At 39.7% G+C, this 25,463-nt stretch overlaps 1 protein-coding gene across 6 annotated transcripts in view; it reads right to left on the bottom strand.

Annotated features, from left to right (window-relative positions):
- The window catches only part of LOC133646964 (receptor-type tyrosine-protein phosphatase zeta-like), a 131,094-nt gene that overhangs the window by 5,673 nt on the left and 99,958 nt on the right, over nucleotides 1-25,463 (bottom strand). For all 6 annotated transcript variants that reach the window (XM_062042941.1, XM_062042942.1, XM_062042940.1 and 3 more), the window contains 11 exons: nucleotides 22,575-22,654; nucleotides 22,363-22,448; nucleotides 20,565-20,585; nucleotides 20,104-20,194; nucleotides 19,829-19,902; nucleotides 12,196-12,330; nucleotides 9,677-9,811; nucleotides 9,441-9,604; nucleotides 9,230-9,365; nucleotides 5,325-5,471; nucleotides 4,800-4,902 (listed from right to left, as the gene is read on the bottom strand). In XM_062042941.1, coding sequence (XP_061898925.1) covers nucleotides 4,800-4,902; nucleotides 5,325-5,471; nucleotides 9,230-9,365; nucleotides 9,441-9,604; nucleotides 9,677-9,811; nucleotides 12,196-12,330; nucleotides 19,829-19,902; nucleotides 20,104-20,194; nucleotides 20,565-20,585; nucleotides 22,363-22,448; nucleotides 22,575-22,654 — 1,172 coding nt within the window. The remainder of the gene's footprint in view (nucleotides 1-4,799; nucleotides 4,903-5,324; nucleotides 5,472-9,229; nucleotides 9,366-9,440; nucleotides 9,605-9,676; nucleotides 9,812-12,195; nucleotides 12,331-19,828; nucleotides 19,903-20,103; nucleotides 20,195-20,564; nucleotides 20,586-22,362; nucleotides 22,449-22,574; nucleotides 22,655-25,463) is intronic.

Genomic DNA, 25,463 nt, shown 5'->3' with positions numbered 1-25,463 from the left:
TGCATACATATTTATACATATATGTATAAATATGTGTATATATGTATATATACACACACATACAAACATACATATATACAATACATACATACATATATACGTACATACACATATATACCTACAATAATATGCATGTACATACGGTATATATGCTTATATATACATATACACACATATATATGCATACATATCTATACATATACAGTATGTATAGATTTATGTGTATATACATATATATACACATACATAAATATGCATACATATGTACATACACACTTACTTTCATATATATATATATACATACATTTATATATATATATACACACACATGTATATATACTGTACATATACACATATATAAATGTATATATATACACGTACACATACAGTATATACACATATGTATATATATACATACACACACATTTATATATATATATGCATTTATATATTCATGTACACATATATACATGTACACATACAGTATATACACATATAAATATATATACATATATACACACACATATATATATTTATATATTTCTATACATACATACACACACACACACACATTTGTATTCTGAACAAAAATATAAACAACCCTTTTGTTTTTGCTCCCATTTTTCATGATATATATATATATAATATATATATATTTATTTATTTATTTATATATATATATATATATATATATATATATATATATATATATATATATATATATATATATATATATATATATATATATATCATGAAAAATGGGAGCAAAAACAAAAAGGTTGTTTGTAATATAAATGTGTGTATATATATATATATATATATGCATATATGTATACAATATGTATATATATACTGAATGTGTACATGTACAGTATATATGTGTACATAAATATATAAATGTATATACTGTATATATTTATATATATATAAATGTGTGTGTGTATGTATGTGTGTGTATGTATATGTATATATATACTGTATATACAAAAGAAAGACCTATGCCTCTCAAATATTGTTGACAAATCTGTCTAAAGTGACCTTTTATTGTGGCAGCCTCAGGCACACCTGTGCGATAGTCGTGCTGTTCAATCAGCATCTTGACATGCCACACCTGTGAGGGGGGATGGACTACCTTGGCAAAGAAGAAATGCTCACTAACACAGATTTAGACAGATTTGTCGACAATATGTGAGAGGAAAAGGTCTTTTGTGTATATAGTCAAACTTTGACATCTTTGACTTCAACTCACAAGTGTTGATATTTTTGCTCAGTATACATACATACATAAATATATATACTGTACATACACATATATATATATATATATATATATATATATATATATATATATATATATATATATATATATATGTTTTCTTCTAATATTATCCATCCATCCATCTTCCTCCGCTTATCCGAGGTCGGGTCGCGGGGGCAGCAGCCTAAGCAGGGAAGCCCAGACTTCCCTCTCCCCAGCCACTTCGTCCAGCTCCTCCCGGGGGATCCCGAGGCGTTCCCAGGCCAGCCGGGAGACATAGTCTTCCCAACGTGTCCTGGGTCTTCCCCGTGGAAGACCCAGGACGTGCCCTAAACACCTCCCTAGGGAGGCGTTCGGGTGGCATCCTGACCAGATGCCCGAACCACCTCATCTGGCTCCTCTCGATGTGGAGGAGCAGCAGCTTTACTTTGAGCTCTCCCCGGATGGCAGAGCTTCTCACCCTATCTCTAACCCGCGTTGTTTCATAATAATAATAAGGATGCAGTGTCTGTGAAAGGATGAGGTGAGCCACCCGGCGGAGGAAACTCATTTTCGGCCGCTTGTACCCGTGATCTTGTCCTTTCGGTCATAACCCAAAGCTCATGACCATAGGTGAGGATGGGAACGTAGATCCACCGGTAAATTGAGAGCTTTGCCTTCCGGCTCAGCTCCTTCTTCACCACAACGGATCGATACAGCGTCCGCATTACTGAAGACGCCGCACCGATCCGCCTGTCGATCTCACGATCCACTCTTCCCTCACTCGTGAACAAGACTCCGAGGTACTTGAACTCCTCCACTTGGGGCAGGGTCTCCTCCGCAACCCGGAGATGGCACTCCACCCTTTTCCGGGGAGAACCATGGATTCGGACTTGGAGGTGCTGATTCTCATCCCAGTCGCTTCACACTCAGCTGCGAACCGATCCAGCGAGAGCTGAAGATCCTGGCCAGATGAAGCCATCAGGACCACATCATCTGCAAAAAGCAGAGACCTAATCCTGCAGCCACCAAACCAGATCCCCTCAACGCCTTGACTGCACCTAGAAATTCTGTCCATAAAAGTTATGAACAGAATGGGTGACAAAGGGCAGCCTTGGCGGAGTCCAACCCTCACTGGAAACGTGTCCGACTTACTGCCGGCAATGCGGACCAAACTCTGGCACTACAGAGAGCGGACCGCCACAATCAGACAGTCCGATACCCCATACTCTCTGAGCACTCCCCACAGGACTTCCCGAGGGACACGGTCGAATGCCTTCTCCAAGTCCACAAAACACATGTAGACTGGTTGGGCAAACTCCCATGCACCCTCAAGGACCCTGCCGAGAGTATAGAGCTGGTCCACAGTTCCACGACCAGGACGAAAACCACACTGTTCCTCCTGAATCCGAGGTTCGACTATCCGGCGTAGCCTCCTCTCCAGTACACCTGAATAGACCTTACCGGGAAGGCTGAGGAGTGTGATCCCACGATAGTTAGAACACACCCTCCGGTTCCCCTTCTTAAAGAGGGGAACCACCACCCCGGTCTGCCAATCCAGAGGTACCTCCCCCGATGTCCACGCGATGCTGCAGAGTCTTGTCAACCAAGACAGCCCCACAGCATCCAGAGCCTTAAGGAACTCTGGGCGGATCTCATCCACCCCCGGGGCCTTGCCACAGAGGAGCTTTTTAACTACCTCAGCAACCTCAGCCCCAGAAATAGGAGAGCCCACCACAGATTCCCCAGGCACTACTTCTTCATAGGAAGACGTGTTGGTGGGATTGAGGAGGTCTTCGAAGTATTCCCTCCACCGATCCACAACATCCGCAGTCGAGGTCAGCAGAACACCATCCTCACCATACACGGTGTTGATAGTGCACTGCTTCCCCTTCCTGAGGTGGCGGATGGTGGTCCTGAATCGCTTCGAAGCCGTCCGGAAGTCGTTTTCCATGGCTTCCCCGAACTCCTCCCATGTCCGAGTTTTTGCCTCCGCGACCGCCGAAGCCGCACACCGCTTGGCCTGTCGGTACCTGTCTGCTGCCTCAGGAGTCCTATGAGCCAAAAGAACCCGATAGGACTCCTTCTTCAGCTTGACGGCATCCCTCACCGCCGGTGTCCACCAACAGGTTCTAGGATTACCGCCACGACAGGCACCAACTACCTTGCGGCCACAGCTCCAATCAGCCGCCTCGACAATAGAAGTGCGGAACATGGTCCATTCGGACTCAATGTCCAGCACCTCCCTCGTGACATGTTCAAAGTTCTTCCGGAGGTGGGAATTGAAACTCTCTCTGACAGGAGACTCTGCCAGACGTTCCCAGCAAACCCTCAAAATGCGTTTGGGCCTGCCAGGTCTGTCCGGCATCCTCCCCCACCATCGCAGCCAACTCACCACCAGGTGGTGATCGGTAGAAAGCTCCGCCCCTCTCTTCACCCGAGTGTCCAAAACATGAGGCCGCAAATCCGACGACACAACTACAAAGTCGATCATGGAACTGCGGCCTAGGGTGTCCTGGTGCCAAGTGCACATATGGACACCCTTATGTTTGAACATGGTGTTTGTTATGGACAATCTGTGACGGGCACAAAAGTCCAATAACAAAACACCGCTCGGGTTCAGATCCGGGCGGCCATTCTTCCCAATCACGCCTTTCCAGGTTTCACTGTCGCTGCCAACATGAGCATTGAAGTCCGAGGGAATCACCCGGGGGAGCACTCTCAAGTACTCCCTCGAGTGAATCCAAAAAGGGTGGGTACTCTGAGCTGTGGTTTGGCGCGTAAGCGCAAACCACAGTCAGGACCCGTCCCCCCACCCGAAGGCGGAGGGAAGCTACCCTCTCGTCCACCGGGTTGAACTCCAACATGCAGGCTCTGAGCCGGGGGGGCAACAAGAATCGCCACCCCAGCCCGTCGCCTCTCACTGCCGGCAACGCCAGAGTAGAAGAGAGTCCAGCCCCTCTCGAGAGAACTGGTTCCAGAGCCCTTGCTGTGCGTCGAAGTGAGTCCGACTATGTCTAGTCGGAACTTCTCCACCTCGCGCACTAGCTCAGGCTCCTTTCCCCCCCAGCGAGGTGACGTTCCACGTCCCAAGAGCTAGCTTCTGTAGCCGAGGATCGGACCGCCAAGTGCCCTGCCTTCGGCTTCCGCCCAGCTCACGTCGCACCCGACCTCTATGACCCCTGCTATGGGTGGTGAGCCCATTGGAGGGGGAACCCACGTTGCCTCTTCGGGCACCAGGCGCTCGCCATCGTGCCCCACCTCCGGGCCTGGCTCCAGAGGGGGGCCCCGGTGACCCGCGTCCGGGCGAGGGAAATCTGGGTCCATAGGTTTTATTTTTCATTGAGGTCTTCGAGCTGCTCTTTGTCTGATCCCTCACCTAGGACCAGTTTGTCTTGGGAGACCCTACCAGGGGGCATAAAGCCCCCGGACAACATAGCTCCTAGGATCATTGGGACACGCAAACTCCTCTACCACGGTAAGGTGGCAGCTCAGAGAGCAATTTCTAAATGAAAGAAAATGGTGCCCACACTCTGTGAAACTTGAATAGGTTGTGACTGACCCGGGAGCAGCGAGCCGCTTCTGTTCTTGTGTCGGTTGCTTTCCTGAAGAGCGAGCGCGTCGTCGTCGTCGTCGCTGGTCTTGGAGTTGGCGCCACTCAGCAGCTGTGAACACAACACCCACGTCAAGACCACACCGGAGGAGTCTCAAGCACCCTCAGAGCGTCGTCACGGCCGTCCTTCTCAAAGCCACACAACACAACAATCACTTCACGCTTCCCTCGAAACAAAAAGGCTAAAACGCACACGAGGCTGACAGAATTCATCAATTATGTTCCAGCTTTTCAAAGACGACATCCTTCAACTTCTTTTCAACACTTTTTTTTCCCACCAGCCTTCAATATCAAAGCAAATAAAACTTTTCTCACCGTTATTTGACACCTTTCTCTCATGTTGGTGTGCAATACTACAACCAACCACTAGGGGGTGTTTAACAACTTAACACTGGTCAAACATGTACAATACTAATGTCAACATGCTAACATGAGAACAGCTAGCATACATCTAAGATAAAAGTGAGGCCTTACCTTCAGCTGTCGGTCCAGCGGCGTCCTCCCGTCCTGCCCCGGGGTCAGAAGCTGGTCCACGTACCTGTGCAGGTGAGACGCCGCCACCTCCGACTCCCCGCAGTTGATGGCCTCCACCAGGGCGTCGTGGATAAAAACGTACTGCTCCTGCGGGTGGGAGAGAAGTCACGGGGAAAAAAGTACGAAATTTGCTGAAATGCTAGGAAAAAAACATTAATATAAAATAGCGTTAGCATGGTAAGAGGGGAGGAAATTGTATGCATACGGATTCCATGATTATTAGGTTCAAACGTAAAGAATTAGCTAAAATGCTAGCATAAAAAGTGTCAACATTTGCATTGTAACAGGGGAACAGCTAGCATACTTTTAAGATGCACCAAGTAATAGAACCCATGTTTATTAGGTTAAAACACAAAATTAGCAACAATTATATTATAAAATGTTAGCATGCTAGCAGTGTAATGCTAAAGGTGAAGGGGCTAGCATACGTTTCAGATGGTGCCAAGTAACGGGATCCATGAATATAAGTCAAAAAGTACGAAATTTGCTGAAATGCCAACATAAAACGTTGGCATGTTAGCAGGGGAAAGCTAGCATACTTCTAAGGTGGCACCAAATAATAAAATTCATGATTATTATGTAAAAAAAAAAAAAAAAAAGAGCTAAAGTGCTAACAAAACACGTTAGCATTCTAATGTTTTAACATGGGAACAGGAGAAAAGGTAGCGTACTTCAAAGATGGCACCAAGTAACAAACGTTGGTTAGAAAGTACAAAACTAGCTAAAATGCTACTATAAAATGTTAGCATGTTGACATTATTATGTTAACATTAGCACTGGTAACAGGGTAACAGCTAGCATACTTCAAAGATGGCACCAAGTAACAAAATCCATGATTATTAGGTTGAAAAAAAAAAGAAAGATAGCTAAAATGCTAACCTAAAACATTAGCATGTTAAGGTTATTAAGTTAACATTAGCATGGTAACAAGGTAACAGCTAGCATACAACTAAGATGGCACCAAGTAACAAACGTTGGTTAAAAAGTACAAAATGAGCTAAAATGCTACTATAAAATGTTAACATGTTGACATTATTAGGTTAACATTAGCATGGTAACAGGGTAACAGCTAGCATATTTCAAAGATCGCACCAAGTAACAAAATCCATGATTATTAGGTTGAAAAAAAAAGAAAGCTAAAATGCTAGCCTAAAACGTTAGAATGATAACATTATTAAGTTAACAAGGTAACAGCTAGCATACAACTAAGATGGCACCAAGTAACGAAATCTATGATTATTCGGTTAAAAAGTAGGAAATGATTGAAAATGCAAGTATATAGTGTTAGCATGCTAACATTAGCATGATAACATGGGAAAAGCTAGCATAATTCTAAGATGCACCAAGTCATATCATCAATGATTATTTGGTTAAAAAGTACAAAATTTGCAAAAATGCTAGTATAAGATGTTAGCATGATAACATTAGCATGATAACATGGGAACAGTTAGCATACTTCTAAGATGCACCAACTAACAAAATCTATTATTATTCGGTTAAAAAGTACAAAATGATTGAAAATGCAAGTATATAGTGTTAGCATGCTAACATTAGCATGATAACAGCTAGCATACTTCTAAGATGCACCAAGTAATGAAATAAACGATTATTTGGTTAAAAAGTACAAATTTAGCGAGAATGCTAGCATAAGATGTTAGCACGCTAACATGGGAACAGCTAGCATACTTCTAAGATGCACCAAGTAATGAAATCAACGATTATTTGGTTAAAAAGTACAACATTAGCGAGAATGCTAGCATAAGATGTTAGCATGCTAAAGTTAGCATGCTAACATGGGAACAGTAAGCATACTTCTAAGATGCACCAAGTCATATAATCAATGATTATTTGGTTAAAAAGTACAAAATTATTGAATATGCAAGTATATAGTGTTAGCATGCTAACGTTAGCATGCTAACATGGGAACAGTTAGCATACTTCTGAGATGCACCAAGTAATGAAATCAACGATTATTTGGTTAAAAAGTACAAAATTAACGAGAATGCTAGCATAAGATGTTAGCATGCTAACAGTTAGCATACTTCTAATATGCACCAAGTAATGAAATTAACGATTATTTGGTTAAAAAGTACAAAATTAGCGAAAATGCTAGCATAAGATGTTAGCATGCCAACAGTTAGCATACTTCTAATATGCACCAAGTAATGAAATCAACGATTATTTGGTTAAAAAGTACAAAATTAACGAGAATGCTAGCATAAGATGTTAGCATGCTAACAGTTAGCATACTTCTAATATGCACCAAGTAATGAAATCAACGATTATTTGGTTAAAAAGTACAAAATTAGCAAGAATGCTAGCATAAGATGTTAGCATGCTAACAATTACCACACTTCTAATATGCACCAAGTAATGAAATCAACGATTATTTGGTTAAAAAGTACAAAATTAGCAAAAATGCTAGCATAAGATGTTAGCATGCTAACAGTTAGCATACTTCTAATATGCACCAAGTAATGAAATCAACGATTATTTGGTTAAAAAGTACAAAATTAACGAGAATGCTAGCATAAGATGTTAGCATGATAACAGTTAGCATACTTCTAATATGCACCAAGTAATGAAATCAACGATTATTTGGTTAAAAAGTACAAAATTAGCAAGAATGCTAGCATAAGATGTCAGCATGCTAACAGTTAGCACACTTCTAATATGCACCAAGTAATGAAATCAACGATTATTTGGTCAAAAAGTACAAAATTACCGAGAATGCTAGCATAAGATGTCAGCATGCTAACAGTTAGCACACTTCTAATATGCACCAAGTAATGAACTCAACGATTATTTGGTTAAAAAGTACAAAATTAGCGAGAATGCTAGCATAAAATGTTAGCATGCTAACATCGGCATGCTAACGTTAGCATGCTAACATGGGAACAGTTAGCATACTTCGAAGATGCACCAAGTAATGAAATCAACGATTATTTGGTTAAAAAGTACAAAATTAGCAAGAATGTTAGCATGCTAACATTATCATGCTAACGTTAACATCAGCATGCTAACGTTAGCATGCTGACATGGGAACAGGTAGCATACTTCTAATATGCACCAAGTAATGAAATCAACGATTATTTGGTTAAAAAGTACAAAAATAGCGAGAATGCTAGCATAAAATGTTAGCATGCTAACATCGGCATGCTAACGTTAGCATGCTAACATGGTAACAGTTAGCATACTTCGAAGATGCACCAAGTAATGAAATCAACGATTATTTGGTTAAAAAGTACAAAATTAGCAAGAATGTTAGCATGCTAACATTATCATGCTAACATTATCATGTTAACATCAGCATGCTAACATGGGAACAGGTAGCATACTTCTAAGATGCACCAAGTAATGAAATCAACGATTATTTGGTTAAAAAGTACAAAATTAGCAAGAATGCTAGCATAAGATGTTAGCATGCTAACAGTTAGCATACTTCTAATATGCACCAAGTAATGAAATCAACGATTATTTGGTTAAAAACTACAAAATTAGCGAGAATGCTAGCATAAAATGTTAGTATGCTAACATCGGCATGCTAACGTTAGCATGCTAACATGGGAACAGTTAGCATACTTCGAAGATGCACCAAGTAATGAAATCAACGATTATTTGGTTAAAAAGTACAAAATTAGCAAGAATGTTAGCATGCTAACATTATCATGCTAACATTATCATGCTAACGTTAGCATGCTAACATGGGAACAGGTAGCATACTTCTAAGATGCACCAAGTAATGAAATCAACGATTATTTGGTTAAAAAGTACAAAATTAGCAAGAATGCTAGCATAAGATGTTAGCATGCTAACAGTTAGCATGCTTCTAATATGTAACTGACCTGGGTCTGGACCAGGTAGTTCCTCTGGGTGCGGATGTGCTTGAGGTAGCCGTCCACGTTGACGGCGCCCTCGTCCCGCACCTGCTTCAGCATGCTGTCCAGCACCATGTAGGTGCCTGTGCGGCCCACACCCGCGCTGCACACACACACACACACACACACACACACGGTGAGGAAATAGGTGCGCGCAGCGGACACGTACACCAGGTACCTGCAGTGCACCACCACCGGGCCCATGTCGGCCGTCCTGGCCCGGGACGACTTGCGCACGAAGGTCAGCAGCGGCAGCGCGTGCTCGGCCACACCCATGTCGGGCCAGCGGGTGTAGTGGTACTGCGTGACCGTCCGCTCCGAGCCCCGCCCCTTCTGAGAACCCTGCGGCGGAACGGAAGGAGGTGGTCACGGACACGGCGGGCAACGAGGCGGACCGGCGCCACGCCTGCGGACCTTTTTGACCTGCGCGTTGGCCACGGCGAAGGTGCGGCGGGTGTAGTTGGCGAGCTGGCGGGTGCTTTTCAGCGTCACCAGGATGCCGCCGTAGTCCTGGTGCACGTCCGCCGGCCAGTACTGGTCGCACTTCCTCTGAGGACACACCCACACGTCACAAAAACTCTTCATCTTGTCCAGGAACTTTATAAAACATTATAGTAGTCAGAACCTCCATTTACAAACTGAATTGGTTCCTGAATCTGGCCGCAGCGGTATTCAGTTGTAATACACTTTTCCACCACGTGTGGCAGTAATGACAATATCAAACAAACAGAAGAAGTCTGGAGCTAGAGTCAGTTTTTGAAGTGCAAAAATGATGACTAAAGTGGTGAAGCTGTGTTTTGACTTAAATTTTTATTAGGTGTGTTAAAAAAAAAGAAGTGATTTTTCAAATTAATCGCGATTCTTATTTGCAATCAAAAATGTATTTTTTTTTCTTTCGAAAATCTGTGCCAAATATCAAAAAACTTTCTTTTAAGTTGTGTACATCCAAAATTGGCTAAAAAGCTGGCATGCTAACATAAGAGACACTAGCATACTTCCAAGTATCACAAATCTTGATTCTTAGGTTTGAACGTACAAAATTAGCTAAAAAGTTAACAAAAAATGTTAGCATGCTAACGTCATTATGCTAACATAAGAGACGTTAGCATACTTCCAAGATAGCACCAAGTATAAAAAAAAATCATGATTTTTAGGTTTGAACATACAAAATTAGCTTAAAAGTTAACAAAAAATGTTAGCATGTTAACGTCATTATGCTAACATAAGAGACGCTGGCTAGCATGCTTCCAAGATGGCGCCAATTATAAAAAATCATGATTTTTAGGTTTAATCATACAAAATTAACAAAAAAGTTAACAAAAAATGTGAGCATGCTAACGTCATTATGCTAACATAAGAGACTATAGCATACTTCCAAGATAGCACCAAGTATAAAAAAAATCATGATTTTTAGGTTTAAACATACAAAATTAGCTTAAAAGTTAACAAAAAAATGTTAGCATGTTAACGTCATTATGCCAGCATAAGAGACGCTAGCTAGCATGCTTGCAAGATGGCGCCAATTATAAAAAATCATGATTTTTAGGTTTAATCATACAAAATTAACAAAAAAGTTGACAAAAAATGTGAGCATGCCAACGTCATTGTGCTAACATAAAAGATGCTAGCATGCTTCCAAGATGGCACCAAGTATAAAAAAATCATGATTTTTAAGTTTAAAAATACAAAATTAGCTAAAAAGTTAACAAAAAATGTGAGCATGCTAACGTCTTTATGCTAACATAAAAGATGCTAGCATGCTTCTAAGATGGCACCAAGTATAAAAAATCATGATTTTTAAGTTTAAAAATACAAATTAGCTAAAAAGTTAATACAAAATTTGAGCATGCTAACATCATTATGCTAACATAAAAGATGCTAGCATGCTTCTAAGATGGCACCAAGTATAAAAAATCATGATTTTTAAGTTTAAAAATACAAAATTTGCTAAAAAGTTAACAAAAAATGTGAGCATGCTAACGTCATTATGCTAACATAAAAGACGCTAGCATGCTTCTAAGATGGCACCAAGTATCAAAAATCATGATTTTTAGGTTAAACATACAAAATTAGCTAAAAAATTTACAAAGAATGTTAGCATGCTAACGTCATTATGCTAACATAAAAGACGCTGGCATGCTTCTAAGATGGCACCAAGTATAAAAAATCATGATTTTTAAGTTTAAAAATACAAAATTAGCTAAAAAGTTAACAAAAAATGTGAGCATGCTAACGTCATTATGCTAACATAAAAGACGCTAGCATGCTTCTAAGATGGCACCAAGTATCAAAAATCATGATTTTTAGGTTTAAACATACAAAATTAGCTAAAAAATTTACAAAAAATGTTAGCATGCTAACATCATTATGCTAACATAAGAGATGTTGACATGCTTCCAAGATGGCACCAAGTATCAAAAATCATGATTTTTAGGTTTAAACATACAAAATTAACCAAAAAGTTACCAAAAAAATGTGAGCATGCTAACGTCATTATGCTAACATAAAAGACGCTAGCGAGCTTGTAGATGTAGTTCATCATAAAACTGGCATCCAATTGTTTTAAAAAAAAGTGTCAATTTTGAATCGAGAATCGGATCTGAATCGAATCGTTACCGCCAAGAATCGAATCCAAAGATTCATCAGCCCTCAGTTGTAGTACACTTTTCCACCACTTGTGGCAGTAATGACAATATCAAACAGAGTTAGTTGTAAGTTAGTCATAGGGAAGTTTTTTGAAGCTAGGTACATGCTGTTCTGTGTACACTTCCATGTGCAATTTATGGTCATTAACCTGAATTACTCACATCATCCACAAGGTGGTGGCAAAGGTGCAGCCATTATTTTGTCAGACATTTCAAATGAAGATGGAGGTACCCCAAACTGAACTTCTGGCTCCCCTCTAGTCTAGACCTGGTCTTTCTAGAGCTCACCCGGCCTTTCTCCACCAGGTTGGTGATCATGACGATGACGCCCACGTTCTGTTCCCAAATCATCCGCCAGAAGTCGTCGGTGCTGGACTTGAGGGGACCCTGGGCTGCGATGTACGAGTGCCTGGTCTTGAAGCCCTGGTGGCAGAAGCCATGTGACACATAAGAGTCAAATACCAAATGATGTGACTTTGAGGTGATCAGAATTGGCTAATAAAGCTAGCACACCAATGTTAGCATGCTAACTTTAAGATGCTAACAGTTGGTATGTGTCAAGTACCAAGTTATATGAATCCTCGCGTTCGGCTGCAAATTTGGCAAAAAAAAGTTAGAACGCTAATGTTAGCATTCATGCTAACAGTTAGCGTGCATGCTAACGGTTAGCATGTGTCAAATACCAAAATATAAGAGTGTGTCAAACAAAAAGTTAGAATGCTAATGTTAGCATGCTTACTAACATTAGGATGCTAACAGCAAGTAATAGGAGTTTGACGTGGTTGTCTGCAAAATTGGCAAAAAAAAAAGTTAGCATGCATGCTAACTTTAGAATGCTAACAGTTAGCATGTGTAAAGTACCAAGATATAGGAGTTTGAGGTGTCCGGCTGCAAAATTGGCAAAAAAATTTTTTAGAACGCCAATATTAGCATGCATGCTACCATTAAGATGTTAACAGTTAGCATTTGTCAAGTACCAAGTTATAGGAGTTTAAGGCGTTCGGCTGCAAATTCGGCAAAAAAATCAATAAAAGTTGAACGCCAATGTTAGCATGCATGCTAACAGGTAGCCTGTGTCAAGTACCAAGTTATAGGAGTGTGAGGTGTTCGGCTGCAAAATTGGCAAACAAAAAGTTAGAATGCTAACATTAGGACGCTAACAGCAAGTGTCAAGTACCAAGTTATAGGAGTGTGAGGTGTTCGTCTGCAAAATTGGCAAACAAAAAGTTAGAATGCTAATGTTAGCATGCTTGCTAACATTAGGATGCTAACAGTTAGCATGTGTCAAGTACCAAGTTATAGGAGTTTGAGGTGTTCGGCTGCAAAATTGGCACAAAAAAAAAGTTAGCATGCATGCTAACTTTAGAATGCTAACAGTTAGCATGTGTAAAGTACCAAGATATAGGAGTTTGAGGTGTCCGGCTGCAAAATTGGCAAAAAAATTTTGAAGAACGCCAATATTAGCATGCATGCTACCATTAAGATGTTATCAGTTAGCATTTGTCAAGTACCAAGTTATAGGAGTTTAAGGCGTTCGGCTGCAAATTCGGCAAAAAAATCAATAAAAGTTGAACGCCAATGTTAGCATGCATGCTAACAGGTAGCCTGTGTCAAGTACCAAGTTATAGGAGTGTGAGGTGTTCGGCTGCAAAATTGGCAAACAAAAAGTTAGAATGCTAACATTAGGACGCTAACAGCAAGTGTCAAGTACCAAGTTATAGGAGTGTGAGGTGTTCGTCTGCAAAATTGGCAAACAAAAAGTTAGAATGCTAATGTTAGCATGCTTGCTAACATTAGGATGCTAACAGTTAGCATGTGTCAAGTACCAAGTTATAGGAGTTTGAGGTGTTCGGCTGCAAAATTGGCAAAAAAAAAAGTTAGAACGCCAATTTTAGCATGCATTAGGATGCTAACAGTTAGCAAAGTTATAGGAGTTTTGAGGTTTTTGGCTGCAAAAATTGGCTAAAAAAGTTAGAACGCTAATGTTAACATGCTTGCTAACATTAGGATGCTAGCAGCAAGTGTCAAGTACCAAGTAATAGGAGTTTGAGGTGTTCGGCTGCAAAATTGGCCAAACATTTTTTTTAATGCCAATGTTAGCATGCATGCTATCATTAGGATGCTAACAGTTAGCATGTGTCAAGTACCAAGTTGTAGAAGTTTGAGGTGTTCGGCTGCAAAATTGGCAAAAAAAAAAGTTAGAACGCCAATGTTAGCATGCATGCTAACATTAATATGCTAACAGTTAGCATGTGTCAAGTACCAAGTTGTAGAAGTTTGAGGTGTTCGGCCAATTTTTGCAGCCAAAAACCTCAAAACTCCTATAACTTTGCTAACTGTTAGCATCCTAATGTTAGCATGCATGCTAAAATTGGCGTTCTATATATTTTTTTTTTTAACCAATTTTGCAGCCGAATACTTCTACAACTTGGTACTTGACACATGCTAACTTTTAGCATCTTAATGTTAGCATTCATGCTAACATTGGCGTTCTAACTTATTTTTTGGCCAATTTTGCAGCCAAACACTTCAAACTTCTATAACTTGGTACTTGACACATGCTAACTGTTAGCAATGTTAGCATTCTAACCTTTTTAACCAATTTTGCAGCCAAAAACCTCAAACTCCTATAACTTTGCTAACTGTTAACATCCTAATGTTAGCATGCACGCTAACATTGGCATTTTTATTTTTTTTGGCCAATTTTGCAGCCGAACACCTCAAACTCCTATAACTTGGTACTTGACACAGGCTACCTGTTAGCATGCATGCTAACATTGGCGTTCAACTTTTTAATTTTTTTTTCCAATTTTGCAGTTAGCAAAGTTATAGGAGTTTGAGGTTTTTGGCTGCAAAATTGGTTAAAAAAGTTGGAATGCTAACATTGCTAACAGTTAGCATGTGTCAAGTACCAAGTTGTAGAGGTATTCGGCTGCAAAATTGTTTAAGAAAAAGAAGTTAGAACGCCAATGTTAGCATACATGCTAATATTAAATTGCTAACAGTTAGCAAAGTTATTGGAGTTTAAGGTTTTTGGCTGCAAAATTGGCCAAAAAAAGTTAAAACGCCAATGTTAGCATGCATGCTAACAATAGGATGCTAACAGTTAGCATGTGTCAAGTACCAAGTTATAGAAGTTTCAGGTGTTCGACTGCAAAATTGGCAAAAAAAAAAAGTTAGAACACTAATGTTAGCATGCATGCTAACATCATGATGCTAACAGTTAGCAAAGTTATTGTAGTTTGAGGTTTTTATAAATAAATAATTTATTTATAAATTTATTTAGTTTGAGGTTTTTGGCTGCAAAATTGGCCAAAAAAAGTTAAAACACCAATGTTAGCATGCATGCTAACATTAGGATGCTAACAGTTAGCATGTGTCAAGTACCAAGTTATAGAAGTTTCAGGTGTTCGACTGCAAAATTGGCAAAAAAAAAAAGTTAGAACACTAATGTTAGCATGCATGCTAACATTATGATGCTAACAGTTAGCAAAGTTATTGTAGTTTGAGGTTTTTGGCTGCAAAATTGGCCAAAAAAAGTTAAAACGTCAATGTTAGCATGCAGGCTAACATTAGGATGCTAACAGTTAGCATGTGTCAAGTACCAAGTTATAGAAGTTTCAGGACTGCAAAATTGGCAAAAAAAAAAGTTAGAACACTAATGTTAGCATGCATGCTAACATTATGATGCTAACAGTTAGCAAAGTTATTGTAGTTTGAGGTTTTTGGCTGCAAAATTGGCCAAAAAAAGTTAAAACGTCAATGTTAGCATGCAGGCTAACATTAGGATGCTAACAGTTAGCATGTGTCAAGTACCAAGTTATAGAAGTTTCAGGACTGCAAAATTGGCAAAAAAAAAAGTTAGAACACTAATGTTAGCATGCATGCTAACATTAGGATGCTAACAGTTAGCATGTGTCAAGTACCAAGTTATAGAAGTTTCAGGTGTTCGACTGCAAAATTGGCAAAAAAAAAAGTTAGAACACTAATTTTAGCATGCATGCTAACATTATGATGCTAACAGTTGGCAAAGTTATAAGAGTTTGAGGTTCTTGGCTGCAAAATTGGCCAAAAAAAGTTAAAATGCCAATGTTAGCATGCAGGCTAACATTAGGATGCTAACAGTTAGCATGTGTCAAGTACCAAGTTATAGAAGTTTCAGGTGTTCGACTGCAAAATTGGCAAAAAAAAAAGTTAGAACACTAATGTTAGCATGCGTGCTAACATTATGATGCTAACAGTTAGCAAAGTTATTGTAGTTTGAGGTTTTTGGCTGCAAAATTGGCCCAAAAAAAAGTTAAAACGCCAATGTTACCATGCATGCTAACATTAGGATGCTAACAGTTAGCATGTGTCAAGTACCAAGTTATAGAAGTTTCAGGACTGCAAAATTGGCAAAAAAAAAAAGTTAGAACACTAATGTTAGCATGCATGCTAACATCATGATGCTAACAGTTAGCAAAGTTATTGTAGTTTGAGGTTTTTGGCTGCAAAATTGGCCAAAAAAAGTTAAAACGCCAATGTTAGCATGCAGGCTAACATTAGGATGCTAACAGTTAGCATGTGTCAAGTACCAAGTTATAGAAGTTTCAGGTGTTCGACTGCAAAATTGGCAAAAAAAAAAAGTTAGAACACTAATTTTAGCATGCATGCTAACATTATGATGCTAACAGTTAGCAAAGTTATAAGAGTTTGAGGTTTTTGGCTGCAAAATTGGCTCAAAAAGTTAGAATGCTAACATTGCTAACAGTTAGCATGTGTCATGTACCAAGTTATAGGAGTTTCAGGTGTTAGACTGCAAAATTTGGCTAAAAAAAAGTTAGAACGCCGATGTTAGCATGCGTGCTAACATTAGGATGCTAACTGTTAGCAAGTTGTAGGAGTTTGGCTGCAAAATTGGCTCAAAAAGTTAGAATGCTAACATTGCTAACAGTTAGCATGTGTCATGTACCATGTTATAGGAGTTTGAGGTGTTCGGCCGCAAAATTTGGCTAAAAAAAAAGTTAGAACGCAGATGTTAGCATACGTGCTAACATTAGAATGCTAACAGTTAGCAAGTTGTAGGAGTTTGGCTGCAAAATTGGCAACAAAAGTTAGAATGCTAACATTGCTAACAGTTAGCATGTGTCATGTACCAAGTTATAGGAGTTTCAGGTGTTCGGCCGCAAAATTTGGCTAAAAAAAAGTTAGAACGCCGATGTTAGCATACGTACTAACATTAGGATGCTAACAGTTAGCAAGTTGTAGGAGTTTGGCTGCAAAATTGGCAAAAAAAGTTAGAATGCTAACATTGCTAACAGTTAGCATGTGTCATGTACCAAGTTATAGGAGTTTGAGGTGTTCGGCGGCAAAATTTGGCTAAAAAAAAGTTAGAACGCCGATGTTAGCATGCCTGCTAACATTAGGATGCTAACTGTTAGCAAGTTATAGGAGTTTGGCTGCAAAATTGGCTCAAAAAGTTAGAATGCTAACATTGCTAACAGTTAGCATGTGTCATGTACCAAGTTATAGGAGTTTTAGGTGTTCGGCCGCAAAATTTGGCTAAAAAAAAGTTAGAACGCCGATGTTAGCATGCAGGATGCTAACAGTTAGCAAGTTGTAGGAGTTTGGCTGCAAAATTGGCAAAAAAAAGTTAGAATGCTAACATTGCTAACAGTTAGCATGTGTCATGTACCAAGTTATAGGAGTTTCAGGTGTTCGGCCGCAAAATTTGGCTAAAAAAAAAGTTAGAACGCAGATGTTAGCATACGTGCTAACATTAGGATGCCAACAGTTAGCAAGTTGTAGGAGTTTGGCTGCAAAATTGGCAAAAAAAGTTAGAATGCTAACATTGCTAACAGTTAGCATGTGTCATGTACCAAGTTATAGGAGTTTTAGGTGTTCGGCCGCAAAATTTGGCTAAAAAAAAGTTAGAACGCCGATGTTAGCATGTGTGCTAACATTAGGATGCTAACTGTTAGCAAGTTGTAGGAGTTTGGCTGCAAAATTGGCTCAAAAAGTTAGAATGCTAACATTGCTAACAGTTAGCATGTGTCATGTACCAAGTTATAGAAGTTTCAGGTGTTCGGCCGCAAAATTTGGCTAAAAAAAAGTTAGAACGCCGATGTTAGCATGCGTGCTAACATTAGGATGCTAACAGTTAGCAAGTTGTAGGAGTTTGGCTGCAAAATTGGCAAAAAAAAGTTAGAATGCTAACATTGCTAACAGTTAGCATGTGTCATGTACCAAGTTATAGGAGTTTCAGGTGTTCGGCCGCAAAATTTGGCTAAAAAAAAGTTAGAACGCCGATGTTAGCATACGTGCTAACATTAGGATGCTAACAGTTAGCAAGTTATAGGAGTTTGGCTGCAAAATTGGCTCAAAAAGTTAGAATGCTAACATTGCTAACAGTTAGCATGTGTCATGTACCAAGTTATAGGAGTTTTAGGTGTTCGGCCGCAAAATTTGGCAAAAAAAAAGTTAGAACGCCGATGTTAGCATGCGTGCTAACATTAGGATGCTAACTGTTAGCAAGTTGTAGGAGTTTGGCTGCAAAATTGGCTCAAAAAGTTAGAATGCTAACATTGCTAACAGTTAGCATGTGTCAAGTACCAAGTTATAGCAGTTTTAGGTGTTCGGCCGCAAAATTTGGCTAAAAAAAAGTTAGAACACTGATGTTAGCATGCAGGATGCTAACAGTTAGCAAGTTGTAGGAGTTTGGCTGCAAAATTGGCAAAAAAAAGTTAGAATGCTAACATTGCTAACAGTTAGCATGTGTCATGTACCAAGTTATAGGAGTTTCAGGTGTTCGGCCGCAAAATTTGGCTAAAAAAAAGTTAGAACGCCGATGTTAGCATGCAGGACGCTAACAGTTAGCAAGTTATAGGAGTTTGGCTGCAAAATTGGCTCAAAAAGTTAGAATGCTAACATTGCTAACAGTTAGCATGTGTCATGTACCAAGTTATAGGAGTTTTAGGTGTTCGGCCGCAAAATTTGGCTAAAAAAAAGTTAGAACGCCGATGTTAGCATGCGTGCTAACATTAGGATGCTAACTGTTAGCAAGTTGTAGGAGTTTGGCTGCAAAATTGGCTCAAAAAGTTAGAATGCTAACATTGCTAACAGTTAGCATGTGTCAAGTACCAAGTTATAGCAGTTTTAGGTGTTCGGCCGCAAAATTTGGCTAAAAAAAAGTTAGAACGCTGATGTTAGCATGCAGGATGCTAACAGTTAGCAAGTTATAGGAGTTTGAGGTTTTTGGCTGCAAAATTGGCTAAAAAAGTTAGAATGCTAACATTGCTAACAGTTAGCATGTGTCATGTACCAAGTTATAGGAGTTTTGGGTGTTCGGCCGCAAAATTTGGCGAAAAAAAAGTTAGAACGCTGATGTTAGCATACGTGCTAACATTAGGATGCTAACAGTTAGCAAGTTGTAGGAGTTTGGCTGCAAAATTGGCTCAAAAAGTTAGAATGCTAACATTGCTAACAGTTAGCATGTGTCAAGTACCAAGTTATAGGAGTTTCAGGTGTTCGACTGCAAAATTGGCAAAAAAAGTTAGAATGCTAACATTGCTAACAGTTAGCATGTGTCATGTACCAAGTTATAGGAGTTTCAGGTGTTCGGCCGCAAAATTTGGCTAAAAAAAAGTTAGAACGCCGATGTTAGCATGCAGGATGCTAACAGTTAGCAAGTTATAGGAGTTTGGCTACAAAAGTTAGCAAGCTAATCCATGTTTGGCATGTAGTTTAGCATATAATGACTGACCTACACTACATTGTGTTGTTTTTTTACATTTCACGTAGCAAACGCATCAAAGTGGTCCCCGCATCTTTCAGATGTTATTCAAGCGGCCCTTGCTGGACCAAGTCTGGACCCCCTGATCTATGTGCCAACAAAACCCGGGACAGAAAGTGGGAGCAGGAAGTTGTAAAAAGGCCTCCTTACGTCCACAAAGTTGGCGTTGATGTAGTCTCGGCTGCGTCCGTCCTTGCTGCGGAGTCGCACTCGACTGTGGTCGTCTGGGAGAAAGGCGAGAAGACGGCGAAGGATAAGTGGCGCCTTTTTTTTTTTTTTTATCCCACGCTGACTTGGTGACACGAGCCCAAACTAAAAAGACACTTGACAAATGTTCTTTGATGAAAACGCCTCCGCTGAAGGACGCGGGATGAGAAGGATGGAGCCTCTCATCCGCAGTGTCTGGTTGCTATGGTAACACTCACAGGCCAGGATGTTGCTGTAACGATTCTTCGTCTTGTTGTCGGGATGGTTGGAGATGTCCGAGGTCATGGCCGCGTTGGCCGCGCACACTTCCTGCAACGCACGCATTTATTCACAGCGCACGATAAAATGACACTTAGTATCCAAATGAAGGACTTTTAGGTTCAACATACAAAATTAGCTTAAAGGATAGCATAAAATGTCACCTGACGTGAGCATGCTAATGATAGAAGACATTAACATACTCGCAAAATTTGGAGCCGCTGAAATCGCCATGTAAAATCGCTAATGCTAACAGTAGCCCGTCTATGGCGAATCCAAGGTAAATTAGCATGGCGCTAGCGCATTTTCCGAAGGGCCTGGCTTTTGCGTCAAACACAACACGAAGACGTCAAGAAATATATATATTTCTTTCGTCAACAAACAAGATGGCGGCGTGTGCCGGTAGGGGGCGGGGTCTTACCTCGTAGCTCTCCTTCAGTAGCTAACCACCACCAAGAGGAGGGTGGAGGGAGGGAGGGGGTGCAGCGGGAAGCCAGGATGTTTCCATGACAACACAGTGGACAAAAAGGCGACACGGTTAAACTTGACTTGCGGTCACATGCACACTACACACACACACACACACACACACAATACACACACACAATACACACCCACACACACCCACACAATACACACCCACACACACACAATCACAATACACACACAATACACTCACACACACATACACGATACACACACACACACACAATACACACACACACAATACACACACATGCACACACACAATACACACACACACACATACATGATACACACATGTAACACAATACACACACAATACACACACACCATACACACACACACATGCACACACACTACACACACACACAATACACACACACACAATACACACACACACAATACACACACACAATACACACACACACACACACACAATACACACACACCCACACACACACAATACACACCCACACACACACAATACACACACACACAATACACACAAACACACACAATCACAATACACACACAATACACTCACACACACATACACGATACACACACACACATATACAATACACGCACACGATACACACACACACAATACACACACACATGCACACACACACACAATATACACACACACATACATGATACACACATATAACACAATACACACACACCATACACACACACATGCACACAATACACACACACACACAATACACACACAATAGACACACACACACAAGCAATACACACACTCCCACACAATACACACACACACACAATACACACCCACACACACTCACACAATACACACACACACACAATACACACACACACACATGCACACACACACACACACAAAATACACACACAATAGACACACACACACAAGCAATACACACACCCACACAATACACACACACATACATGATACACAATACACGCACACCATACACACACACACACACACCCACAATACACACACACATGCACATACACACAATACACACACACAATACACAATACACACACACATGCACACACACATAATACACACACACAATACACACATACACACACCCACAATACACACACACATGCACATACACACAATACACACACACACACAATACACAATACACACACACACATAATACACACACACAATACACACACACAATACACACACAAGCAATACACCCACACCCACACAATACACACACTCACACAATAAACACACACACACACATGATACACACATGCAACACAATACACACACATGCACACGCACACAATACACACACACATGCACATACACACAATACACACACACACAATATACACACAATACACACACACATTCACAATACATGCACACACACACACATAATACACACACACAATACACACACAAGCAATACACACACACCCACACAATACACACACCCACACAATACACACACACACAATAAACACACACACACACATGATACACACATGCAACACAATACACACACACAATACACACACACACACACTCACACGCACACAATACACACACACACACATGATACACACATGCAACACAATACACACACACAATACACACACACAATACACACACACAATACACACACACAATACACACGCACACAATACACACACACTCACACACACACACACAATACAAACACACACACACACACACGTGTGCTGAGACGCACTTCAAACTTGCGTGGGAAGCCGCATGTTTGGTGGAGATCGGCGACGCGTCGGACAAAATCTTGGACAGGAAGCGCCTCGCCTTCGTCTGGGAGGTAAAACAGGAAGTGAGGGGGACAACCGCTGACATTTAGGTAGTAAGCTCACTGACATGGGGCTTTTATTTTGGAAGAGTGCGCGGCCCGCGGACAGCAAACGTGCCGAATCGGATTACCTGACGTCAAAGCAGGTGTGGCGAGGACTCGTGGGGAGGAGCCTTCCTGCACGTAGAAGTGAGCGGTCTGGAAGCACACCCTGTAATAATAACAATAATATTAATAATAATAATTGTCAGGTTCAAACACTGATGACATCTATTAAACAAGACAAGAAGCAAGGAATTAACCAGAGACAGAATTCAATTTAGCTCAATTGAGGAGAAACGTCTGGACAGTCTCCCACTACGCTCTGACGAAAGATTGTACGCCTCCTCTTTTATTTAGACTTTCTCTGATTACATGGCAACAGCTGTTTCTAAAGGGACGGGGGTCGTAAACAGCCGCTGCCTTTGGTCACAAAACAGTTCAAAGAAAAGGTGCCTGGAGGGGGGTCAGGTCCTGCTTCCTCTCCACTTTGTAGATCTCGGGTCAAGACAAAGTCTTCCTGTGGATTACAATACATAAAAAAAACGACACCTTCATGTCGCTTCCCATCCTACATAGTGGAGTTTTACAAGCCTTTTGATTGGTAATATCAAATACAGCTTTTGTCTGCTCGCCGGGAACTCGTTGAAACACAAAGTTTTGTGATAACTTAGATACAATTATTCTGACAATAATAAGTAAAAAATTCCTGCGAAAATGTTATTGGGCTTGCTATCTGTGCCCTGAACCTCTGGCCTGGGGTCGGTCAAAGCCGGATAACGTCTAATATGTCGCCAACTGTCCAAATCCATGATTTTTTTAGGTTTAAACATACACAATTTGCTAAAATAGCTAGCTTAAATTGTTAGCATGCTAATATAAGAGACGTTAACATACTTCCAAGTAGGCGTTTCCTAGGTTTAAACATACAAAATTTGCTAAAAAATCTAGCATAAAACATTAGCATGCTAATGTACGAGAAGTTAGCTTACTTTTAAGATGGCAACAAGTATCAAAATCTATCATTTTAAGGTATAAACATACAAAGGTAGCTAAAAGCTGGCATAAAACATGAGTATGCCTACATTGGCACGCTAATATAAGAGACGTTAGCATACTTCCAAAATGGCGCCAAGCATCAACATTTCTTAGTTTTAAACATACACAATTAACTAAAAAGCTAGCATAAAACGTTAGCATGCTAATATAAGAGAAGTTAGCGTATTTCTTAGATGGCAATGAGTATCAAAATTCATGTTTTTTTAGGTTTAAACATACAAAATTAACAAAAAAGCTAGCATAAAACGTTAGCTTGCTAATATAAGAGCAGTTAGCATACTTCTCAGATGGTATCAAAATGTATAGGGGCTTAAAGTATAAACATACAAAAGTAGCTAAAAGCTGGCATAAATCATTGGTATGCTAACTTTAGCATACTAATATAAAAGACGTTAGCATACTTCGAAGATGGCGCCAAGTATCAAAATTCATGTTTCTTAGGTTTAAACATATAAAATTAGCTAACAATCTAGCATAAAACGTTAACATACTAATGTAAGAGAAGTTAGCTTACTTCTAAGATGCAACGAGTATAAAAATTCATGTTTCCTAGGTTTAAATGTACAAAATTAGCTAAAAAGATAGCGTAAAAACGTAAAAAGTTAGCTGACTTCTAAGATGGCAACAAGTATCCACATATATGATTTTAAAAGGTATAAACATACAAAAGTAGCTAAAAGCTGGCATAAGACATTAGTATGCTAAAATTAGCATGCTGATGTAAGGGAAGTTAGCTTACTTCTAAGATGGCAACAAGTATCCACATATATGATTTTAAAGGTATAAACATACAAAAGTAGCTAAAAGCTGGCATAAGACATTAGTATGCTAAAATTAGCATGCTAATGTAAGAGAAGTTAGCTTACTTCTAAGATGGCAACAAGTATCCACATATATGATTTGAAAGGTATAAACATACAAAAGTAGCTAAAAGCTGGCATAAGACATTAGTATGCTAACATTAGCATGCGAATATAAGAGAAGTTAGCTTACTTCTAAGATGGCAACAAGTATCCACATATATGATTTTAAAGGTATAAACATACAAAAGTAGCTAAAAGCTGGCATAAGACATTAGTATGCTAAAATTAGCATGCTGATGTAAGAGAAGTTAGCTTACTTCTAAGATGGCAACAAGTATCCAAATATATGATTTTAAAGGTATAAACGTACAAAAGTAGCTAAAAGCTGGCATAAATCATTGGTATGCTAACATTAGCATGCTAATATAAAAGACGTTAGCATACTTCGAAGATGGCGCCAAATATCAAAATTCATGTTTCTTAGGTTTAAACATATAAAATTAGCTAACAATCTAGCATAAAACGTTAGCATACTAATGTAAGAGAAGTTAGCTTACTTCTAAGATGCAACAAGTATAAAAATTCATATTTCTTAGGTTTGAATGTACAAAATTAGCTAAAAAGATAGCGTAAAACATTAGCATGCTAATATAAGAGAAGTTAGCTTACTTCTAAGATGGCAACAAGTATCCACATATATGATTTTAAAGGTATAAACATACAAAAGTAGCTAAAAGCTGGCATATGACATTAGTATGCTAAAATTAGCATGCTAATATAAGAGAAGTTAGCTTACTTCTAAGATGGCAACAAGTATCCACATATATGATTTTAAAGGTATAAACATACAAAAGTAGCTAAAAGCTGGCATAAGACATTAGTATGCTAAAATTAGCATGCTAATGTAAGAGAAGTTAGCTTACTTCTAAGATGGCAACAAGTATCCACATATATGATTTTAAAGGTATAAACATACGAAAGTAGCTAAAAGCTGGCATAAGACATTAGTATGCTAACAGTAGCATGCTTAAGTAAGAGAAGTTAGCTTACTTCTAAGATGGCAACAAGTATCCAAATATATGATTTTAAAGGTATAAACATACAAAAGTAGCTAAAAGC

Source organism: Entelurus aequoreus, linkage group LG03, assembly GCF_033978785.1.
Source record: "Entelurus aequoreus isolate RoL-2023_Sb linkage group LG03, RoL_Eaeq_v1.1, whole genome shotgun sequence".
Classification (NCBI taxonomy): Eukaryota; Metazoa; Chordata; class Actinopteri; order Syngnathiformes; family Syngnathidae; genus Entelurus; species Entelurus aequoreus.
The sequence above is the reverse complement of the archived record's forward strand: the minus strand, read 5'-3'. Positions and strand labels throughout refer to the sequence as shown.